The sequence below is a fragment of the Vicugna pacos genome, chromosome 5, assembly GCF_048564905.1.
Source record: "Vicugna pacos chromosome 5, VicPac4, whole genome shotgun sequence".
Taxonomy (NCBI): Eukaryota; Metazoa; Chordata; class Mammalia; order Artiodactyla; family Camelidae; genus Vicugna; species Vicugna pacos.
In genome coordinates this window covers 87,926,080-87,939,832 of record NC_132991.1, presented here as the reverse complement: position 1 = coordinate 87,939,832, position 13,753 = coordinate 87,926,080, and the positions used below count along the sequence as shown (strand labels likewise).

At 43.3% G+C, this 13,753-nt stretch overlaps 1 protein-coding gene across 3 annotated transcripts in view; it reads left to right on the top strand.

Annotated features, from left to right (window-relative positions):
* DNER (delta/notch like EGF repeat containing) overlaps positions 1-13,410 on the top strand; it is a 263,556-nt gene extending 250,146 nt beyond the window's left edge. For all 3 annotated transcript variants that reach the window (XM_072961804.1, XM_072961805.1, XM_072961806.1), the window contains 2 exons: positions 7,196-7,442; positions 12,364-13,410. In XM_072961804.1, coding sequence (XP_072817905.1) covers positions 7,196-7,442; positions 12,364-12,475 — 359 coding nt within the window. In that variant the 3' untranslated portion in view covers positions 12,476-13,410. The remainder of the gene's footprint in view (positions 1-7,195; positions 7,443-12,363) is intronic.
* The last annotated feature ends 343 nt before the right edge of the window (positions 13,411-13,753 follow it).

Genomic DNA, 13,753 nt, shown 5'->3' with positions numbered 1-13,753 from the left:
CTGCGCTGTGCAGCTCCCACTCCTTCCGGAGTCGGAATCCAGCCTTTCCATCAGGATGAGACTGTGCAGATGTCATCCAGAGTTCACTGATGCTAAATACAGCCAAAATTGTGCTCAACAGAGAAGCGTTAGAAGCATATCAAAGACGCTAGTCTTTGTATTGAAAGTGTAAAAAAAAAAAACCCGCACAAAATGTACATTCATTTTGCATCTATGTCTTCGTGTCTACAAATGTCTTCGGTTCCATCAATTGCCTGGAGCATAAAAGAAAATCTGAAAAACATGTTGAGCTGCTTAGAGCGAAGTGTTCTCTAAAGATGCCTTCACAGAAATTTGACAATGCCAGGATCAGGGTTTTGTATATTAAAATAATGTGTCTAACTAGGATTGATGTGAAAATAAGAACTGCCGTGGAACTGGGTTTTCGTTGTTTTGTAAACTAAAAGTTCAACTGGTTTTTTCCTTATAGGGATATTGATTGATTGATTGATTGAAGTATAGATGATTTATAATGTCATGTTAGTTTCTGGTGTACAGCACAGTGATTCAGTTATACACGTGTATTCCTTTTCCAATTCTTTTCCATTATAGGCTATTACACAGTATTGAATATAGCTCCCTGTGCTCTACAGTAGGACCTTGCAGATGCATACAGAATAATGCAGGTGCATTTGCATCTGCAAATCCCAAACTCCCAATTTATCCTTCCACTCCTCACCCTTTCCCACCCAGTAACCACAGTTTTGTTTTCTATGTCTGTGAGTTTGTCTCCATTTTGTAAATAAGTTCATTTGTATCTTTTTTTTTGGATTCCACATATACATAATATCATATGGTATTTTTCTTTCTCTTTCTGCCTTACTTCACTTAATATGATAATCTCCAGTTCCATCCAAATGGCATTATTTCATTCCTTTTTATGGCTGAGTAGTATTCCATTGTATAATTATATCAGGAGTTCTTTATCCGATCATCTGTTGATGGACATTTAGGCTGTTTCCATGTCTTGGCTATTGTATCTAGTGCTGCTGTGAACATTGGAATGCATGTATCTTTTTGAATTAGAATTCCCTCCAGGTATATGCCCAGGAGTGAGATTGCTGGATCATAGGGTGAGTCTGTCTTTAGTTTTTTGAGGAATCTCCATACTGTTTTCCATAATGGCTGCACCAAACTACATTCCCACCAGCAGTGTAGGAAGGTTCCCTTTTCTCCACACCCTCTCCAGCATTTATCGTTTGTGGACTTTTGAATGACGGCCATTCTGACTGATGTGAGCTGATACCTCACTATAGTTTTGATTTGCATTTCTCTGATAATTAGCGATAGTGAGCATCTTGTCACGTGCCTATTGGCTGTTTGTGTGTCTTCACTGGAGAAATGTTTGTTTAGGTCTTCTGCCCATTTTTGGATTCGGTTGTTTGTTTTGTTGTTGTTGTTATTGAATTGTATGCGCTGTTTGTATATTCTGGAAATTAAGCCGTTGTCAGTTGGATCATTTGCAAATATCTTCTCCCATTCCGTAGGTTGTCTTTTTGTTTCTATAAAGGCCAAAAAAGCCCATCAGACAATTACGCTGTATGAGCAGTCTTAATGATACAAATAGATTCAGTTCTTTGGTTCTCATTTTTGTATAAACTAGAATTTTTAAGAATCAAATTTAATCTTCCTCCCCATTGAGACCCCCACTTTACTCCCCAGAGGTAGCAACTGTTAGTCATTTATTGTGGATTCTTCCAGATGCTTTCAGTCACTATATGTCCCATTTTTTTTTTTTTGTACTAATGGGACTATTCTATACATACTGCTCAGCATCTTGCCTTCATGCTTAATTATATATCTTGGCTATTTTCCCATGTGGGCTTATGCAGATCTTCCTCAATTTTTTAACACCACATGGTATTTCCATTTTTCAGATGTTCTATAATTTACTTAATCAGACCCCTGCTGGTAGTCAGATAACCCATTTTCAGGTTTTTGGTATTAAAAACAATAGTAGAGTGAAAATTCTTGTTTATGTAATACCTGTGTGAGAATATCAGGAGGATAAATCTCGAAAATGGAATAGCCAAATTGAGGGGTCCTTTAATTTTTCACAAGGATTTACTTACGTACTGACTCTTAGCCAACAAAAACCTTCCTCTTGAAAGCGATGGTGCTGGGGCCCAAGGTTGACTCGAAAATCCCCTTTAATCCATACTTACCTTATTATTAAATACTTTCAACACCCCTGACTGCATCCTCTGCTTACCTCTGGGGAGTGACTGGGGCTAGATGCAGGGGAGGCAGCCTGACTGAATGGGAAGAAGGTCATTGTGGAGTTCTGTGGCCCTGGTTTCAAACCCCAGCTCAGGGACTTATTCTTGGTAAACAAGAGCTCTGAGCCTCAGGCCTTGATAAATGGGGTAATAACTGTAAACGATACAGTTCAGTGCCTGGTTCGTAGTATTTGCTCAATAAATGGTTGCCTTAATTACTGTCACCAGCTGTCATTCTCTTTGAGCTGCTGGCAGCCTCTGGGTACCTGCTCAGAGTGAAGTTTCCCTGCCTTGATGGAATATTGATAAATTAGATGTTTTTGAGGTAACTACTAATTTTCTAAAAGTACCAAATATTTTAGGATGACAGGCAATTTATAAATATGTAGTTTTGTCAATATAATTAGACTTCGATCTTTCCATTCCACGGTAGATACAGGTATTCCATGAAGGGACTCTCCCTTCCTGCCCAAAGATACTGATGGGTGCCCACAGCATAGAGATGCTCACAGCACAGGGAGGTGTTCTTCAGGCCTTTTGACTGCAACCCACAGTAAGAAATATCTTTTGCATCTTGGTGCTACACATGACATTCAGTCCCTCTCACACACACGAAACATGAAGTAATAATTTTATAAGCATCACACACTTTTATATCATTTTTCTAAACTTTTTTTTTCTAATATGGTCTGGCCCCAACATAAAGATTTCCACAGTCTGCAGTATGGAAAACATTACTTATTAAGTGTTTTGAGCCAGATTATTATTAGGATTGTAGATCCTAATCGCTGATTCCTCAGTTAGTTGGAGAATCCCTTGTCCTCTCCTGCAGCACCACTGAGCTTGTCCCCACGTCTCAGCACACTGAGACTTCCACGACCCTGAAAAGACTGGGGGACCCGTGAGCCCACTTGTCTCTCAGTCTTCTCTTACTCCTTATCCCAGGCACCCAGCACAATGCCTGACACACAGTAGGTGCTTATTAATGTTTGTTCAGTGACAGGATTGCTGGGAGGGAGAGGAGCTGTTCCTTCCATCCCCTCCTCTCCTGCCGCTACTGAAGATTAACGAAGGTGTTACCTTTTTTCAGTCTCATTGACTGCTTTGATTGTCCAGCTAACTTTTAGCTTTAGAAAGCATAAATAAATCTGAAGTCCCTCCTCGCAGTTGAACTAGGCAACAGATGGTTCAAAAAATTATCTAACTCTCTAAGTGACATCTACAAAAAAAAAACACACACACACTTTTTAAGTAACATAGGTGGACAAATTAAGTAGTCTAGCTAGATTCACCTGGATAAGTGAAAAAACAGATATGGGAAATGTATTTTAGAATGAAATTTGTAAATCAAATGAAGTTTCTTTTTGGTGGAGTGGAGATGCTTGCTGGGTCTGGTTTTACCCTCTGGCCACTGACAGCCTGTTTCACCTTGAGCAAAGGCTCTGAGTCCAGCCCCTATTTCAGTCAAGTCCAGCCACTATGTAGCTCATATTTTAGGACCAATTGTGATGTTAAATGCAAAAACACTTTAGAAAATACAAAACCTCAAACAGAGTGGGTTTAAACTGAAATACAGATGCTTCTTCCTACCCAGAAGGGTGACATTTTTCCTGAACAGTTCGTGTGCATGTGTTCCTGGTCGTGCACCTGCTGGGGCTGATGAGGTCGTTCCATCCAGCATGCTCTGATGCGTGATTCTTCCCTGAGCCGTGCTGAAGCCAACATAGTAAATGATTCATGCACTGGGGCTCCCAGGATGCGGCAGAGCAATGACTTATGATGGTAGCGCCTGGACTGGGAGATGGCAGCTGCGGCCACCTGGTGCAGAGATACATTTGCTGCCTCGCAGTCTAAATGCTGGATTTATTCTGATCCAGCCTGGCTACCAACCCAATCAGTATGTAAAGCAGCCACCTTCACTTATTAGACAAGTTTTAGATAACAGTAAGGTAGAAAATGCAAAGAGCAAGGTGGAGGGGAGAAGCAGAGGTTTTAGGAGAAGTTTTGAGAAAGTGTTCCCAAAAGTCCAAACAGCTTGGAATTCAGACATTGGGGAGATAGACCAGATGGTCAGTGATGCACACGGTTTAGGCAGCTCGTCAGGCCCGGGACAGCGTGCCGAGCGCGTAACCCAGCACAATTGTTTTCCCACTGTGATGGCTGTGCGCTTGTGCACTGGCTGTGTGTCCACAATCTGCATGATGTGTAAGCACACGGAAGTGTGCATCAAGTGTAAGAATTCATCAAGAGCTCGTGCGGCCCCACCCTATAATCAGATCTGAGCCCACTACCAGGCCAGGGGAGAGATGGTATTGGCTGCCCTCGCTCAGTGGGTGTTCCAGCATGCTGCGTGAGCCTTGGGCTGCAGCCTACAACTGAATTTTTCAGAGAATGGCGAAATACTTGGAAATCATATGAGTCATGCTTCTCTTTCAGCCAGAAAAATGAGTGGTCTCTCTCCATGTGCACCTGGTGCTGCCAAGTGCAATGGCTGCCAGTTAGGGGATTGAGTCTTCGTTTTGGTTTCACAGAACACTCTCTCTTCCATCTTGACCGCGTATTTGTAGTGATTTATGTCAGTCTATCTGCCTGTATGTGAGTTGGCTCACACAGAGTGGTGAACGCCCTAATGGTCAGTCTTACCGCTCCGTTGGCTCTGTGAACTCAGGCAGGCAGGCTCAAAGGCAGAACCAGACTCCAGGGTCCTTGGTGGAAAACCCCAGGAGTCAGAAGTTCTGGACTCAAGCTCAGAAGTCACTTCCTGTGTCCCTTCTCCAACTCTCAGGAACCGCTGAGCTCAGGGCATGGGTCGGTTTTCCGTTAGGCTCTAGGAAGAGGGTCTGCACACTCGGATCTTTGCATGTTTACCTGTGCTCTTCTGCAGATCCTAACTTTTCAAAGTAAAGAGCAGGTGATTCTGAGATTCCAGGGTGACTGAAGATGTCACTAAGATGAGAATATGAGTACCCCGAGGTCGCAAATACTCTCAGTGGAAACAGTCCTAAGGGTTTCACAGGAAGACAGGCCCATTCCCACCCACCCCTGAATCCCATTTCCAGGCACTGGGAGTCCTCATGTGGAGATGATGGCCTGGAGGTGGTGGTGGTGCAGGTGGGAGTGTGAGTCAAATAGGGAAGGCATCCTCTTTTCCACATGAGTTTAGCTTTGCTTTGGTCTTCCCTAGCTCTTTAAAATTCTCACAGCTTCCTTTCAAGTCCTGGTCACGTTATCTGGTATGCACATCTGTAAAGAGGACATAATCTGGTACTCTTGATCTGTGCCAGATGCAAAGATTATATCCCATCCTTCGATTCTTTTCCTGCCCTTACAGGCTGGTGTTTTTTGAACGGGAGCAGGGTAATGCTCAATGATCCTCAGCTCAGAGTGTGTGCCTCCTAGGACAGCATCCTCCTTCTCTGTATCCTTCCCTCTTCTACCACCACAGCTGCTCCTCCTTAGGGACCACCCACCATGTGCCTGGCAGTGCCTTACTTTTCTTTACATGTTTTCTAACTTATGTTCACAGCAAGCACATAGGGTATATGTTGCAATTTTCATCTTATAAATGAAGAAACTGAGTTAGGGGATCAAGTAAATGGTGCAGCCGGGATTGAAAGCAAGGTTGGTGTGGTCCCAAGGCTCACACCCCTTCCACTAGTTAAGCTGGCAGATAACCTTATGGGTGTTTTCTTCAAATGACTTATTGCTTATTTTTTTTATTATTGTTATAGTATTCTTTTTTAAAAAGCTGGAAAAGACTGAGAAGTGTAAATAAGGAAACAAAAATCACTTGTTATCCTGCCTTTCAGAGATCACTGCTTTTAGCACATTGTTGTGTAAGGCAGAGGCTAAGCACTTGGTCCTAGACTTGCTGACAACATGCTCACCCAGGAAGTGACATCAACTTCCTGGGCTTCGTCTATAAAGTGGGGAGAAAAAATAATATATCTTCTGGAGGTTCTGATGATTAAATGAGATATTTTCAAAAAAGCTCAGCAGAGTAAGAAAACAGCAAATGTGCATCATTCTTATCACTCCACCCTGAGCTTTTCAGTGTGTAGTTAAACATTTTAAGCTCCTGTGTGCTTGTGCTACACAACCAGGTTCTGTTTGGAGCCTCCTTTCGTTCTTCTGCTACTTGACGACTCTCTGACTGTCTCACTAAGAGTTGAATATTTAGGTTGTTTCCCATTTTTCCACTTTAATGAATTGTATTATCTGTTGGTGGGGTGGAGAGAGAACTTGGGGTTGAGGGACTCCAGGTACATCTGCAACATTTTATTTCTTTTAAAAAAATCTAAAAAAGTTAAAAGAAGGTCAAATATGAGCATTGATTAATGAGTGATGAAGACATGGATGTCTGCTTATTTCTGAACTTTTTTCTAAACGTGTCATGGTTGATAATCTAGCATTTAAAAATTGTGTGGCTGAGATGAACAGCCTTGTATGTAGGGCTTTATGCATTTACAGGACCATTTCCCCAGCATAAACTCTGAAAATTGTAATTTCCATGTCCAAGGATAACTCCATTGAGTCCACCCAGGGGTTGTGTATAAATTCACACAGTCGCCATCTCTGTACCCTTGTCAACTGTGGTCATTAAAATTTACAAATAACGTTCGGGAGCTGATATAGGAATTGCATTTTAAAACAATAAGTATGAAGCTAAACAAATTTCTACTTGTATTTCTTTGGTGGGTTCCTTTTTGTATTCTTTGCCCATCTTTTCATGGCGTGTTGTTGGTTTTTCTTAATGATTTGTAAGAGGTTCTTGTATATTAAGGATGTTACCCCTGGTTCTGGATTATTCATAGAAAATCATTTTTCCCGATTTGGACTGCCCTTTATATTTTAAGTTCCCAATGGGAGGACGGGAAAGACCTTCCCATTCAAAAGGCCAGAACTCATATGCAGCCATGTGCTTATTTCGCCTCCAGACCTGCAGTGGAAGTCCGGGCACATGGCCGAGAGTCTCAGCAACATGCCCCGGCACTCCCTCTACATCATCATCGGCGCCCTCTGCGTGGCCTTCATCCTGATGCTGATCATCCTGATTGTGGGGATTTGCCGAATCAGCCGCATCGAGTACCAGGGCTCCTCCAGGCCGGCCTACGAGGAGTTCTACAACTGTCGCAGCATTGACAGCGAATTTAGCAACGCCATTGCCTCCATCCGGCATGCCAGGTGGGCGGCGGGGGGTGGGGGGGTGCTGAGTTCACATGTGCATTCTTGGTCCCAGGTTAGATTATGAACAGGACTTTACATCTGCAAGGAGGATTTCAGAGAATAAAACACAAGTTCAAGGTAGTATAGAGGGGGTCAAAAATTAGACCGATTTATAAGCAAACCCTTTTAATTTGCTGCTAGCTTTCTGTTTTCATTGAATACAGTCATTCTAAATGAATTCGTGGTTATCTGTGCTATAAATATCTGAGTCTTAATCACTGTGTATGAAATATTTTTTCGAGGATTTCTTTCTGGAATCTCTTCAGCTATGTTGTTCTTCAGTCAGTGGTGGATGGAAATTATTCTATTTGATTTGAGGGCTTACTTAAAGTCAGCAATCATTCTGCTGTTAGAGTTCACATTAAACAAACTTGTGTCTTCTTCTGCGGGAAAGACTCCTGGAGAGACAAGAGTTAGTGTGGTGTCACAGAAACAGCGTGAGTTCATGTGTCTGAGGTAAATCGTGAAGTCCAGCTGCTCCATTACCTGTCTGTACTTTAGACAGATGATTCAACCTTCCACACATACAGTTCCCTCAACTGTAAGAAAGGATAACCATCTCCTTAAAGAGTTATGACAAACTAAATTACAAATATTGTAGGATTGCATAAACAGATAACATCAGATTTACTTCTCGAGATCTGTTACACCGTGGAAAAAAATTAGCTAGCCTAATTTTGTTAATTTTTGCAAGGAATATTTACTATTTTTATGTGTGTCAAAAAATACCATCTCTTCCTTTAATTGGTAGAACAATCTAAAGCCTAGAATTCAGAGAGTCGGTGTCTTGCAGCAAAAAGTGGGCTGAGCTTAGTGTCTTAAGATTGGGCCTCGGGGAACTATTAGTTGCATAAACTTTCTTGGGACATCATGTATTGATACTGATCAAGACACAAGCAGATCCAAATTCTGTCTGAGGGGCATAGAAGCTCAGATGTTCAAGACATTAGCTTTCTTCAAAAAGTAAAACCCCAAACCCAAGACTCAGATCTTGGAGTGAGTCCAAGGGAAGCAAAAACCCAAACCTGCCTTCCAGGGAGACACAGAGAATATAAAAAGAAGAGAATAAACAAGTTCCTTGGTTGCTCAAAAGTCTTCCCGGAGGGGCTTAGTTCCCCAGGAAGGAACAGAATCCATGGCTCTTTACTGCGATGTATTGGGAGACCCAGGGAATCAGATTCCCTCTCCCCATCCCCTATCCCGGAGGAATCTCTGGCTAAGGTCCTTTTGCATTCAAGAGGAAGAGTATTTTATCTCAGTCTTGGAATAGTTTAAGATAGATTCTTCTGGGCTTTCTGCTTATATAGCCCGCTGGGAAGATATTTAACTGAATACTCTTGGAAGGAAAGGGTAAACTTAAAAGCACTTGAAAACCTGTTTCTTATTTGGTACTGATTTTTATCAAAACTATTTACTGCAGGATTCCTAACCAACAAGCTCCTGCATGCACCAGTGATTGCAGATAAAACCATTGACGTTAATACAATACCTTCCCAAATATCTGGGAACATTCCTGTCCAAACGTTTATTCAGCTCTGACCTGTGCTTTCTACAGTGTGGCTCTCTAGAGGCCCTGGCCGGGTCTCTGCCTGGTTGGCTCTTTTGATCCCCTTTCCTAGAAACCCTGGAAAGGTGCTGACAAAGATTTAGTCTTTTTGCTATTCCCCTATTCCTAGCTTTCAGCAGCGGCCGATAGCTAACGTCCGTTTCCTGGCCTGCCTCCCCGCCGCGAGCCTCGTGGTGATGTTGGGTCAGAGTGACCGCAGCTCAGCAGCTGCAGGAGATGAAGACCGCACTGGTCATCTGTGACAGTCACCGGTGACCCAGGAAGTGCCTGGTGACTCTGACGTCAGCATCAGCTGGCGCTGGTGCTGCCTCGCTCTCCCATCCTGAGTCATCTGGTCGACAGCTGCTTTGCTTACACTCAGGCTGGGGAGACTTTGTGACTGACAGGTGGGGGCGGAGCCACGGCTTGCCAAGTTCTGCATCTGAGGTCACATCTCTTGCTGACTGGTCACTGCTCCACCAGCTCTAAGTGCCTGATCACGGAAAACAAATAAGCAAACAAACAAATGGGAGCTGTGAAAGGACAGAGTTGCTGTTTCTCAAATAGCATCTCCCCATGCGGGCCTTTTTAAAGGTCACACCCACCTGACTGTCTCTGTGGCACTGTTTAGCTGTTGGCTTCCAGGGGAATATGAACTAGAAAAATGTACATGTCATTGGCTTGCAGGCTGTTGTTTGTTAATCCCTGGTGGACATTATAATTTTCTCTAACTTTCAATTTTTTTTCCCACAATGAAAATGTCCCTTTAGGATAAGGAAAAACAGTATGTTGTTTAAAAAAAGGAACAGTTGCATAGAAACTCCTTCCATAACATAGGCAAGCTCTCACCTTGGTTTAGTGCCTGAGGGTTTAAAATGGAATCCTATAGGTGTGAGCTGATTTCTTCACATCCACCCAATTCTGAGAACCAAGGGAAACGGAAAAAGCTGGTAGTGTTGTAGATTTAAGTCTGAATGCACATTCGTTTTGTGCAAAGTGTGGGCAATTTGAGGAGAGGCTGGTTTCATTTTACTGTGTTTTTTAAACGACTTTAGCCTCCATATGGTAGCTACTGAATATGGGTGGAGACCTCTGTATTTCACCTATGGAATCTAGACAGGCTTCTCAGCAGCTGGTTAAGTCACAGTGCAAGGAATCCAGCTCCCGGATGGCGCTGAGCATGTTAGTCCTGCTTTAACCAGGTTACCTCTAACCAGCATTATACTTGATGACCCATCCTGTCTGGCGTCGATCTCATTAGCGCCATGCACATGGCTGAGTTTCCCATCTAGACACAAAGCGATGCTCCTTGTCCTTCAGTTGACTTTGCGTGCGTACAGTGCACACATGACGGCCGTTGAGTGATTTCAGTCCTGGCCTTGTTATACCCCGTAGATCTGGAACACTCATCCTCAGGTCTGTTTTATCAGTGTTCAGCTCCATGACAGCAATTTAAGATTTGAAATATAGCATGTTGATGGATTGCATAATGTGGAGGCATTTAACTTTCTAGATTTGGAGGAGAAGATTCTTCTGAAGAGAACTGGAATCATATGAAAAATAAAATGGTTATTTTAACCGTGTATGCAACTTGCTAAGTTGCTTGGATGTTTCCTTTGGGCCAAACAATTGAGTGATCGGCTGTGTGATTTCCTGACCCCTCCCATAGGCGTTCCCACGGGAAGCCATCCCATGGCTGCCATGTTTGGACACAGAGAGCTTTACACTGGGACTGCCTGATTTTTTAAATTAAGTAAATTAATATTATTAGTGGTATGTTGTTACCAATGTATCTAGCTATTTTATGAGAAATATATTGTCAACATACTTGCTCCTTAAAGTAGCCTCTGAAATGGGAGACTTGGGAGACAGTGTTAAGATCCAATTGGCTTTTACATTGTTGCCCTTTTCCTGTTCTCAGGTGATGCAGATCTCAGTCAGTTTAGATAAACAGACCGCAGGCTGGAGACCAGCCCCCAGTTGTGCCTGCACAACCCAGGACCTTCAGTGAGGCTGACATTTTAGGCATGATTTTACTGAAGCTTTTTGATATGGCCCAAGAGCTGTGGTTCCTAGGCGGCCGAGTGCTTTCACTCTTTATCTTTGCACTTTGCCTTGTGCCCGTCTGGCCTGGTTTGTGCCTTTGACTCCTGAGGACTAGTTAATCTCAAGCGAATTGGAGCACAAGACTGATGGATGTTTACAAATGAAAGATCACTTGAAGAACGCAGCGTTTTCTCACTTCCCATTTGGTTCTATTTCTCACCTCTGTATGTGAGAAGACAGATTTTCCAAAATCTCAAGGCAAGAGGCAGGAAAGGTGGGGAGATGGGATTAAAGCCATGGTCAGTAGCCCTGAGATGTCCTTGAGGGCTCATCCCGGCAATCCTCTGGAAACTTCTATTTTAACGGCCTCACTGGGCTTGAAACAGTTAAAAGTATGTTGTCCCTGGAAGGGAGGAGCAGTGGTGGCCTAGCGTGGAGGACTGTTTAAATCATACTACACTCCAGGGGCCCTTAGGGAAGGTGAGGTCTTGACCAAGAAGAGACCACCCAGAAGGTGAATTGGCTTTATTTTAATAATCGTCATTTTAACACCGGTTCGGCAGGAAGTCCTGAAGCTGGATTTTGACGCTCCGGGCTTCTGCGTTTCAGTCCTGCTCTCAAGGGGCTTTTGAGATGTGCAAGTCTGTTGGAACAATGGCTTTGTGCTCAGGGGAGAGACAATGGCTTGTGTGTACACGGGGGTTGGGGAGTGGTGGGTGGGTGGGATCGGTTGGGAGGAGCCCGCACAGAGTGTGAGCTAACACCTCCTTATTTGAAGCCAGTTTCCCTCGTCTTGGGACCTCAGGTGGCCTCTGAGCCCTTGCAGCCCTCCTGCAAGCCCCCTGGGAGAGGCTGTCCGCAGTCCAGGGAGACACGCCCCGCTTTCTGCATTCCAGGCACTAGAGCGGGTGTAAAATACACTTGCCTCTACAAATCGTTATGAGTCTGAGAGGAGAAAGACAGATCGATCCACTTTTCTTAAAGCCTATTGGAGAGCTGTCACGCCTGACTGCTTTCCCAAGATTTCGCCTACAAGCTGCAGTATGTATTTGGACGTGAGGTTTTGTGAAATCCATTTCTGCAGCCCACACTGAAGACTAATATTTATACTCACTCGATGCTAATATCAGGAAGTCTTACATTCCTGGACCTGCTAGACGGTGTGCTTTAGAGTGTTTTTATGGTCCCATTCGATTCTTGCATGTAAGTTATCCTCACCCCTTGCCTTTAATAGGACCCGAAAGCCGATATTTCTCTAACCAGACTCCCTCCTCCCTGTGATTTCAGGTTTGGGAAGAAATCCCGGCCTGCGATGTACGATGTGACTCCCATCGCCTACGAGGATTACAGCCCTGACGACAAACCCTTGGTCACACTGATCAAAACAAAGGATTTGTAATCTTTTCTCGGGATTATTTTTCAAAAAGATGGGCTACGACACTCATTTAAATATTTTTAAGAAAATAAAAAGCTTAAGAAATTTAAAACGGTAGCTGCTCAAGAGTTTTCGGTAGACTGTTTAAGAACTAATTTTCTGCAGCTTTTAGTTTGAAAGGAAGTATTTTAAAAAAGGAATTTGTGAAACCCATAGACTACGTGTTAATGTACGTCCAGCGCTCTAAGCTGTGTGCTTGGACTAGCGTGTGCGCTTCCCGTGGTAGACCCGATCAGGGATCCCAGACTGACTCTGCGGTTGTTACAGGGTCAGTCTCATCCAGGAGAAGCTTCTGTTTGACGTGTGAGTGCCAGCTTTCTGAGTAGAGTTAGGAAACCCATGTAGAGTATGAACCATAATACCGTATACCCGTAACTTAAAGAGAAGCCCGAAATGTTTGTTCTGTGAAAAAGAAACTAGTTCAATTTATTACTCTTAACCCGAATGAAATTAGCCTTTGCCTTATCCTGTGCATGGGTAAGTCACTCATTTCTGCACTGGTTTGTTGAACCTTGCAGAAACCGGAAACATTCTTTTGAGTCTGTGTGTTTTTGTTTTGTTTTGTTTTGTTGTCATTTCCGTAACGGTTGTGAAGCGAGGCCTTGGAAACATACCTGAGGAAGGGGCCTCGTGAGGCAAATGATGATCACGTGGAATCTGTACTTTCTTTCACCGGTCAAGGTTTCTATATTGTGAGTAAATTAAATTCGCGTTGAAGTGGTTCCTTGCTAAGAGGTAGGAAACGTTAAGAGCGTGCTGGTTCCCTCCGTAGTGAGTACTTCTCATAGTGCATCTTTATTTATATCCAGGACATTTTTGTGGCTGTACTTGGTTGATATGTGCCGCTTCTGATTCTTGCTAATTCCAAGAGTATTGAATAAATATTACCAAGTCAAGGATGTATTTGTCTCTTGTTTCTTTTTTAATTATTTAAAACATTTAGATTTGATACCGATTGTCAAACAGTCAGTCCTGCTCTTTTGTACATTTTAAATGTTCCAAGGAGTACATTTTTGTGGCTGCTGGAGCCATTCGCTGAGCCCTCTGGGAGCCCTCCTGACCTCCGAATCGTTAGTGAACCATCCCTACTGTCTTGAAAACGCAAAAGGTAGAAAAAAGTAACAAGAATTCTCATCTTATCTCTCGCGTCAGAATTTGCCAGCGAAATGCAGCACACGTGACCGCTGAGGTCCATTGAAATCGAGAAACACTTCTAGCCGTGACGTGCAGGGAACCTTACGT